Source organism: Pocillopora verrucosa, chromosome 4 (assembly GCF_036669915.1).
Source record: "Pocillopora verrucosa isolate sample1 chromosome 4, ASM3666991v2, whole genome shotgun sequence".
NCBI lineage: Eukaryota > Metazoa > Cnidaria > Anthozoa > Scleractinia > Pocilloporidae > Pocillopora > Pocillopora verrucosa.
Genome location: NC_089315.1, coordinates 17,013,229 through 17,023,754, shown reverse-complemented (window position 1 = coordinate 17,023,754; position 10,526 = coordinate 17,013,229). Strand labels below are relative to the sequence as shown.

General features: G+C 36.7%; 1 protein-coding gene across 4 annotated transcripts in view; it reads left to right on the top strand.

Moving 5' to 3' along the window:
• Positions 1–2,547: 2,547 nt before the first annotated feature.
• LOC131775531 (pregnancy zone protein) overlaps positions 2,548–10,526 on the top strand; it is a 36,308-nt gene continuing 28,329 nt past the window's right edge. For 3 of the 4 annotated variants that reach the window (XM_059091646.2, XM_059091648.2, XM_059091647.2), the window contains exons 1-10: positions 2,549–2,763; positions 5,749–5,938; positions 6,505–6,682; positions 7,043–7,095; positions 7,275–7,295; positions 8,061–8,112; positions 8,347–8,420; positions 9,070–9,109; positions 9,827–9,911; positions 10,289–10,403. In XM_059091646.2, the coding sequence (XP_058947629.2) occupies positions 2,699–2,763; positions 5,749–5,938; positions 6,505–6,682; positions 7,043–7,095; positions 7,275–7,295; positions 8,061–8,112; positions 8,347–8,420; positions 9,070–9,109; positions 9,827–9,911; positions 10,289–10,403 (873 nt within the window). In that variant the 5' untranslated portion in view covers positions 2,549–2,698. Of the gene's footprint in view, positions 2,764–5,748; positions 5,939–6,504; positions 6,683–7,042; positions 7,096–7,274; positions 7,296–8,060; positions 8,113–8,346; positions 8,421–9,069; positions 9,110–9,826; positions 9,912–10,288; positions 10,404–10,526 lie in introns of all 4 variants that reach the window. The other variant, XM_059091649.2, reaches the window with a different exon arrangement.

Sequence of the window (10,526 nt, the reverse complement as noted above, 5' to 3'; positions counted from 1 at the left end):
TCGCAGACATGAAGGTTACCCTATGGCTAGGCCTTAATTAGGGATCTTTAGCAAATCACGACGGTGACGGCAACGAGGACATGGCAAAACAAAAGATCTAATGGGCAGAACAATGGTTCAGCTCGTGTGTTTCCAACTTTGTTCATTTTTCAGCCGTCTTCTACAAAAAACAGCATGAAATCACCAAAATTTTCGTCGTCTACGAATGGAAACCACGATGGCAAATTATTTTAATTTCTATCTGAAACTCAACGCTGCTCAAAGACGTTATACTGAAGTTGAGATGTGGCGCCGTAAGAGACGGTAAACACATACAGCCATCTTCGAAATTCTAACTGAAAATAGACACTCATTTTTCAATCGATATCTTCCTTGGTGTTGCCCCCCTGACTATTAAAGGTCCCTATTATTAGCGCTGCAGGATGCACTTTTCTTCACCCGCGGGAAGACTTGAGACGAGTCGGGAGAGGCTTGGCGGGGATATGGCACCAGACACCTTGCAAAAACCCTCCTACTTTCCTACGGGTGAAGAAACCCTCGTGCTGAGGCGCTAATGTTAAGGAGTTTAACCCTTTAACCCCTGAGAGTGACTATTATCTAATTTCTCCTTACAATATCTCCCCCAAAATCATACGTAGAGGTCATAAGAAAAAAGGAAATGATCACCAATGATAGAGGCTCTAGATTGTTAAATTCTCCTTTGCAGCACCTTTGGAAATATATTGAGAACGGTATGGAGAATATGCATACTGATGTTAGGGTGTAAAGGGTTAAGAAAACCACAACGGAAACAGGAACGTCATTAAACAAAAGGTTTCATGAGCAGAACAATGGCTGTGCACGTGTATTGTAAATCTTTGTAAATTTCTTCGCTTCTTCTGCAAAACAACAACGCGAAATGACCAAACTTTGCGTTGTCTGGAGAACGAGAACAACGACGGCTAATTTTTTAAATTTCTATTTCCGATTTAACGCTGTGTTCCATGTTCAGTTTCGAGATAGTTTTGACAGTAATAAACAAAATAAATTACTTTAGAGTATTGGGAGATTCGTAGGTAGAATATAAGTTTATTTTTTAACCAACGTTGTCCACGGCGTCCCGTTTTCGTTTCTGAAACTCCCTAACGACTTATTTCTTTTGGCCTGGTCGTTGACTATCCTTTGGAGACTCAAAACGTAAGAAATAATGAATAATAGACTTCCCGAAGGAGATAACTGTTGTTTGTTGCCTGGGGCCATTTCTTCTTGCCACGGAAGAAACGGGTCAGACTACACTGTATATCAGGAACTCAATAGAAAAAAAATAGTTATAAGTTCGCGCGGAAAAAATCTCGTGAAACCACACATCAAAGATATGCAAAGGCTGTGCATCTTGTATTCTTGGTGTTCGAGCTCACTCGAAACATCCATCCACGAATCATCTATCGACTAAATAGCTTCCCTTCGTATGACTCGATTGGTCACACATTCTAGAAGAAATATATGTTTTTCTTCTTGGTGATTTCCTGCCGCTTAATGTACATGCAAATGTTCTTTTCTCTAGAAATTACAATTACCCCTCAACGTGACAAAGAGATAGTTCCCCCCAAAAGATAAATCACGTAAAACTTTCATGGGGGAACAAAGTTACTTAATTTAACCGCAGGCAGTCCGGTATGGGTTTGACGAACGTCACTTCCGGATCGAATGCTTAGATGTAAAATAGTCGTAGTGACAAGGTTATCGAAAAAAATTTTCAATTATCACGCCCTAAATTTTGTATCCACTAGAGTACGTGCATGATTCTGTTGTTGTGTCCTATTTACAATGACGAATAACTGAGAGGACGTGAAGAACTAAATTCTTCTTTCAAGATGTAAGATTTATAGAAAGCTCTATGGAACAAACTTTGTACGTGAGGCTGTTTCAACGGAAGAATTTAGTCGTCATGACTAACGATTAAGACAAGTCATACCTCAACGATACCAGATGAATTAATCAGTTTTGTGGGGTGAGGTTGCAGAAGTGTAAATCGTCAGTACTGAAGTCTTGAAGTGGAGCCTGCTTGAGAATAGAATTTTGGATACCTAAAGTGATCGTTGAGAATCTATTAAGGAGAATCTTTTCCTTAAACAACCTTATGAGATGGAAGTCGGGAAGAAGGAAATGAGGATTGTCAAACTTTTCAGCTCATGGATTTTTTCTTGTTTCATATTTTCATAGCAATGGCAGCAGCTAAAGCACAGAATTACTTATCAGAATGTTTGGGAAAGCCTTCCTCGCTAAAATTTTTAGTCCCGAAGCCCAAACCCAATCCCCCATTAATATGAACGCGCTCAGGGAAATTTCTCTTTCAGCCAAAACTCGTTTTTAATACAAATCCCTTCAGACTCTCACGCGTCCGAGTATCTTATTATTTATTGCATGTATTTTAGTTAAAGATTTGAAATTCCAGAACGTATTTGCACTATTATTTTTGGGTTGAATTACAAATTTCATCGCCTGTGGAGAAGAGCTATCAAATTGAAGTATTAGATTTCGTAATGATGTCAGAATCTCCTGATATGTTCCCTTTCTCTTTGAACGGAAGCCGTGGGTGCGAAAGTTCTTAATTTCAAATTTGCGCAACCGTTTAAGCCTCCCCCAATATATAAGAAACAACTTCTCTGGGTCACTCACACGTAAAGATATCGTTGCTCTTTAGACGAGCAAGATAAAGATGAAGGCAACAGTTGTGTTGGTCTTTGCTGCAGTTTTAGCTCAATCCGGGAGTCTTGTTGAGAGGTAAGTCTAACCATGTACTGTCTTCTTACTTCGGGCAATTTTCCAGATACCATCGCTCGTGAAAAAAGATTTCTCTCGCAAATGCGCTATCAGACGACGTGCTTGGAGATCTTACGCGCTATGCCTCCTTCAAAATCGTCCGAGCGCTTTAATATTTTTCTATGTCAACGTAACTTAAGATTCAGTATAAAGCCGTGATAATTTTAGCCGCGGAGTGTATGTACTAGGACCTCGATGACAGTCCATTAAAGATAGAGGGTGAAAGTCTGTTAAAGACAGAAGGTGGATAAATGGTATACCTGTGTAACATTTGATTTATTACAGTCTTAAATTGTTTCCTAGACAGACCGGTCGCTTGAAATGAAACTGCATAGTAAAGAGTGACATATGCCTCAATGAAAAAATTGTAGCCCGAACGATCAACCTTGAAGAAAGGTGAAGCTTTTCAGCTTTTCAGGAAGTCTGTTTTAGGAATCACAAGATCTTGAGAAATTACTCGCACGTTCCAAATCGTATAAAATCAAATATCACGCAAATTATCCTTTAAATCAGACAAACAATAGAATACAGTTTACGCAAAAATATGTACGGATACATGTCCCCGGACATTATATATTCCGAAAAGCAAAACAGTTTTCCGAGAGCGAAGTGCGAAAAAAACCGTGACTCGGCAAAATATATTTTTGTGCCGGGAAGTAAATACGCACTCTTAACTCGCTGTCGAAACGTTATCTACCCTGGTTCCGGGATGTTCACTTTAATATGACGTTATAAACAAACACGGCACCCTTGCCAGAGCAAGCTCGATACATGATCTCCGTCTGCTACACAAATTGTGCTATGATATAGAATTTAATTTCTCCTGTAATCTTGTTGGTGAGCTGATGTCATTGGTTACTTTTTTACCTGTTTGAAACCCCGTGCCTCTTCTCAATTTAAGCACGATTTTACGAACACTGTTTATTATTTTTTTTATAAATATGAAAAATCTAAGGTATATTGTAAAACCTTTTGAAGTGTCCATTGGGTCACACAAGGGTTCAGTTAAAAGTCCACTGAACAGAGTTTTGGAACATAGAGCGCTGGCTGAATTGCCATCAATACAGGTTTCACCGTATACCTCTTCTTCTGTAAGAACACCAAAACGCTTTTCAATCTCCAATCAATTTTCAAACGAATACCTTCGTTATAATGGATGTAAGAAATCGCGCGCGAGCAGAATATTTGACCTATTCGAGGGGTCACGAATTTGATCAGCGATATTTGTATCTACTATTGTTCTGTTGAAACCAAATCACAGCAGGCGTTGATTCAAGTCACAGCTGGCGTTTCATCTTGCTTTGCATTTTCAAGATGATTAGGGTGTTCTGTCGGAAACGTATTTTCTCATCACTTCATAACCTCTTAAATCAGCTAATACCTGCACATTTACGCAGTTTAGTCGAAGTTTAACCTCGTTTTCAGGCTAAGTCGAAAGTCCTCACTCAATGTCTTCGCTATGTCTGAAATCTACTCTAGCTTCATCTGGTATAAGTTTTCTCCCAAGATTCAAATAGGTCGGTTTAGTGCTCAAAAAGGGTACTCTTATGTTTTGAACGAATTCAACTAATATTGATGTACAACAACGAACTTAAATGAGAAAAAAATGAAGAATGTTGAAAGAGCCGAGTGACCTATTTGTCGAATGTAGCAATTTAAGTTTACTTCCTTCGTCACGTTTTATTCCTTCGTAAAGCCAGTATTAAAATGTATCTCATTTTCTTTGCTTCACGTAGAAAGAGAAGCAAAAGAAATACTAGACATCGGTGTGCAGGCAATTTTTTAAAGTTCGGATGTTTATGAGTTTGTTCTAACTATTGATTTGCACGTGAGCAAAATTTTGTCTCTGAAATTTTGTCTTTTTTGTGATCGAGTTATGATTGTGGTCTTTGTGTGAAAGGCTGTGGTATAATATTTTTAGCAAGACCTTGAAGTCATGCAAAATTACGCTTCCATGGAACTTTAGTGCTCAAATTGATAACTTCTAATTTCCAAGCTTCCTGTATTAAGTTAATTTTCTTAAAACCTTTTGATTATAAGTATGATTTGGTTATCAACTTATTTCTCCAAATGTTGACAAGAGATTTTCCCAAAGGAAGTTTAAAGTTCAGCTGATTGTTTTAAATAGATTGAATGGGAGACTGTGAAGACTCCAGTACATGTAATATGTAAAATATTTTTACCTCATTCCAGAGGTGGTAAAATTAAAACCCTAATTAGATCTTTTGGAAAATTGTTTTCTTATGTATAGCTGTGTTCTATATTGGCTCTCAGCTAACACAAGAAACTTGATAGGTGAAGTTTTTCTTCTGAAAGGAAAATATTTGTATACTATGTTAGTGGTGGTCAGAGTATTAACAACTTTTTCCATAAGTGGCTACCGATGCTGCAACAGTGTTATGAGGTGACAACCAAACATGAGATCCTGCTCACAGACTTAACCCTTTAACTCCCATGTGTGACTAGGACATAATTTCTCCTTACAATATCAATACAATACCCACCAGATAAGTGATGAGAATAAAGAAAAATGTAAATTTTGGGATAATTAGTTGATCCAATACTAAATTCTCTGAACTAACATTACAAAAATTGTATGGTTGACAGTATAGAGAATGGCAAATTTGATGTGGAAGTTAAAGGGTTAACAGATAGCACTAAGATGTCTTGCAGATGGAGGTAGACCACTGGTAACCGGCTTTCATTGAAACCCCTGGATAATAGTGCATAATGTGGACTTGATCCTTGCAATCCATCCCCTTAAAAATATTAAAAAGAGAAAACATTCAAACAACATACAAATAAAAATAGTGAGGACAAATTTCCATGGACCTTACCACTTTATAAGTCTCTAACATCCTACAATGCAGATGCAGAACATATTGAGCTCCCCAATCTTCCCTTATTAACAGTTGTTGGTTTTTACATTCTTCTCTTTATTTGCAGTGGCTACCTTATAACATGCCCAAGACTGTTCCGTGCTGGCAGCACCCAAGAATTATCTGTCAGTCTCATTGATGTCAATGAAACATGGTTCATCAATGCTTTACTGACCTACAGGTCAGAACCTGGTGAAGAAATAGCTAGTGATGGAGCACAGTTCACTAGTGACTCAGAAGAAACCCTTAAACTCAATGTAAGTGTATCAAAGGTTCAAGATATTCTTGGAAAAAGTGCAATTTTTTTCTCAAATCAGAATAACTCTACTAATCTTTTCCTTTTATAACCTTTTTGAAGGCAGAGGATATCTTTACATTACTCTTTGAACTTTGGTAGAACAAATTATCCAAATTTATTTTTAACCAGGTTAAGCAATTTGTATGGGATTGTGGAAAATTTTAATATATATTTAGGAGAGTAATGTATTACTGCTTATGTGTAATGCAGCATCCCACACACACATAAAGGGCATGTAATTGGTGTTAGTTACAAAGGGTTTAGTAACAAACATGCAATAAAAAATTTCCATATGTGCAGTGGTGTACTTGCAAATGCATATATATTAATTCCTCTTTTGTCATTCATTGCTCACATCTATGTGTACTCCTTCACACAAATGCTATGTTGTGGGAATTTGTATATCACTCAAGGTGATGACTCTTAAATGCCTTCCTGCAACAGAAAAAATGCAAAGTTGTTGATTCAAACATTATTGGCATAGGTGTGTGTACCTTACATTACATATCATTTGTTTTATTCAAGATACCACAAAATTTGAGAACCAACAAGAGGGACAGCATTCAAGCAAAGCTGAATGTCTTTGGAGGACCAGTTAATGGAGAGCCTGTCATTCAGAAGAGTGAAATAATAACCATTAAAATTCCAAAGATTTCTGTCTTCATTCAAACAGACAAGCCAATCTACAAACCAGGCCAGACAGGTAATTTCACTAAATTTCTATTAAGAGATTGACCCGTGCATGGCAAAATTTTGAGAAAGAGGCATAATCTTCACCAGAAGGGCATTAACCCCTTAAACCTGCAGAAGTGATTAAGAAGTGACTTCCCTTCATTACTCAAATATGTTATCCTGCAAACAGGTAAGGAGAATAGACAAGCTTATGTGTGCAGTTTCATCAATGAAGTTTTATTTAACTCTTTAAACCCTAAGAGTGCATAGCATCTAATTTCTCCCTTCAAACAAAACCTTCTTTTCAGCACTTAGGAAATATGTAAAGAACACTGTAGAGAATATGTAAACTGATGTTCAGGTGTAAAGGGTTAATTTTTCTTTCTTTTAGTGAACATGCGTATTGTTGGTGTGGATGAAAACCTCAAGCCCTTAACAGGACAGGTAAACTCTGACAAATACAAATTTTTGTTGACTTTTTAGGCAAATCATGCAGCAAAATGCTATTGTAGCAGAACGCTTCTTTTGAGTAGTTGACTTATCACACAGCAGTATATTAAAATATACGTCTCTTGCATTTTAGAATCATTAATAATTACACCTCTTGTGATGTTTCTTCACAGGTCAAAAGAGTTTCCATTACTGTAAGTAGAACTTTTTTGTTTTCAATAGCTATTTTCTTTAGAGGGAAAGATTCCATCACCTAAAGGTCTTTGGATGTGGCATCTTTTTTCAAACTAATGAAAAAGAGGTGCTGTAAACACAGGTGTATTAGTGGTGTCTTTTTCCCAAAATTTTTTGCAGCAGTTCAGGGGTGTAGTTTATCTGCAAGAGCATCTGAAAAATGTGCCGTAACTTTGCATAAATTAACACTGATCATTAAAATTTACAAGTCTGTAGAGTAAAGTAACATGAACTTCGTAAAGATATTTGCATGGATAGAAATTGATCGTTGTTCTTGCAAGTTTGGTGGCTCCTTAACAAAGATGATTCAATTTATAAGTGTAAACTTATAAATAAAAATAGCTGTCCTGCAGTTGAGTGGCAAAAACCCTCATCTTCAAGAGACCTTTTAACCAGTTAAAGGTTGCCTTGACTTCTTTGAGTAGCTAAACATTACTGAACAAGGAACATTGTCATGCACTGTGATGCAAATTAATTCTTCAAAAGCTACCTGTGCCCAGTACCTTTTCTACTGATCAACTACCTGTCTGCTACACTACAAATCACCTTTTGCTCAAAGTAATAATTCCTATTTGTTTTTTGTGTAAAACCTCTCTGAAAATCTGTCAGGAATGAAAAAATACTGGTTTAACAATACCAGAGTAAGATCAAATATAAGTCTAAGTAGGTGGTTATATGCAGGTCTCTATGGCACTCAACTGCTGGGTATTGATTATTTCTTGTAGAGTCCTAGTAAAGTACGTACAATGCAATGGGACAATGTGGATTTCATTGGTGGTGAGTCATTAATGAAGTGCTCTTTTTGTCTTTTATACAGAATAATCCCAAAGTTCTATGTATCATCCAAACATACTTGCAGAACATAGATACATGGCATATCCTTGTCACTCATGTAGGCTTTTTGTTCACACATCAAGTGCTTCAGATAGGACCTCAGTTTCCTTTAACTCTAACCCAAAAAAAGAAAAATAATGATGCAATACTCTGTTTTGATTTTTATTCATACTTTAGGAATTGTTAGTTTAAAGTTTCCTTTATCAAGCCAGCCTCTTCTGGGCGACTGGAAGATTGAAGCAGAAGTTGAGGTATTTTCAGAACCCACATGGGTCTGCAAAAATTTGTAAAGTTATTGAATTTTCATGATCTTGTTTTCCAGACATGGAAAGTCATGTAATTTGTATTGAATTTTTGTGAGACCAGTAAAGAAATAAATACGGTGATTTAATTATCAGTTTACCTATTATAGGTCTTGGAAAAATTCTATTGTAGGTCATGAAAATAATAGTTATGTCTCCGAAAATATTAAAAAACAAAAATGATCAACTGTTACTTGTCCATGCATGACTTTCCCCCTCAATGCTTAGTAAAGCAAAACAAAACAAAACGGTAAAAAATGAGAACAAAAACACTGGGTTATATCCCAATTGTTTAGTGGCCAAAGATTGGACCTATAAAGGGTCTACTCAAGATAATTTTTGATGGGGTGCTAAGAACTACATGTTTTCAATTAAGTTTAAGGAAAGGGACCAGTAAGGTTTTTTCTAAGTACATGCACTGCACAGTACATGGCTTATTTTTCTTTGCTTGTGCCTCTTGGTCTGCGAACCACAGCTGTAGTAAATTTAAAGTGATTTGTCCTGGCTGACCAGTTATACAGCTTTTTCTACCTAGAGTCTGTCTATTTGAATCTAATAGTAATTCAAACTTTCTAACAATTTCTTCCTTCCATTTAAGGGTGAAAAAGGAAAACTTGTCTTTTCAGTGGATAAGTATGGTATGTCTTCTCATGAACAAATATCTTAATGAGATTGTACTATCTAATTTTGTATTGTGAATGCTAAGTTCTGATTGGCTAACCTACATGTATGCCATCTTTCAGTTCACGCACAGAACATAAATAAAAAAATGTAGTTTTGTAAGCATTTCACCCATGGTTTGTTTTACACAAAACATTAATGTCTGTATGAAAGACGATGATATCAAAATTATAAATTTCGATACCTTAATGATTCTATTTGGCACCTGGGGTCCTTGATATTTACTTTTGGTACCTCAAGGAAGGGAGCCTATTTGAACCAGAGTGTTAATTGGGGGCAGGGTGCATATTTCTTTTTTTGTTTGTTTCTTTCTAAAGGATCAAAATGACCTGAAAACAGACTTGTTTTCCATGGATCCTTCCTTGCTAGAACAATCAGCCAAGTAATCACCACAAAACAAGATCATTTGTGTAAAGAAACTGATGAAACACGGTTGATCTCAATGTACATGTACCCTAGCTTATTGGAAGGAGGGTGCTAAATGGAATCCTTACCGTACTTGTTAGGTTGCAGATTGATATGCCAAACATAAATGTTTGCACTGCTGTCTGTTGTATCTGTTTTGTGAACTGAAAGGTTGCTATTATACAGACAACCTCCTTCTTACTCAGTGTGGGATGCAAACAACTATGTTGTTCAACTTGTAACGTGCTGTAACTTTTTTTAACTTACAGTGCTGCCAAAGTTTGAAGTGACCATTAAGCCTCCATCATTTGTAGCAGTGAAAAGCAAAGATATTAAAGCCACGGTTTGTGCTCAGTAAGTCAGACATCTTGTCTTGTCTTGAGAGCATTCTCGACATTTTTGTTATAAACAATGCATATTTCTGTTTATAATAAAGTTTGGATATAATGCATGCTGTCATTGGTTGAAAGAAGTGTTTGAGAAGTGTTTCAGTAAGTGAAAGGATCTGTGGTTAAAAAATTTCAGCAGACTTCTAGCCTTCTGTTTTTCTCTGAATAATGAGCAAAAGCTTTGGATGAAAGAGACTGGAATAAAAGAAGGGTAAGACAGGGTGTGTTGCAGGTAAAATGGAAACCAGACATCACTCACCCTATTGCTGCACAGGCAGGTTCTTAGATATTGTAATAAGTCAGTTTACAGATTCAAGACTCATGTTATTAACGATTCCATAGATACACCTATGGAAAGCCAGTGAAAGGAACTGTTTCAGTGCTCTTTCAAATGACATTGCCTGTCTGGTACCGGGGAGGGAAGTCTTTGGAAACACAAATAACAACAGAAAAAGAGGTAACAATTTATAGAAAGGCTTGGAGTGAAATCATTCCATTGATGTTTTAGTCAATTCAAAGTAGCTGCAAAGTTGTGAAGATTTTGCACATAGCTTTTGCTTTAGAGGAAAAACATGTTCTG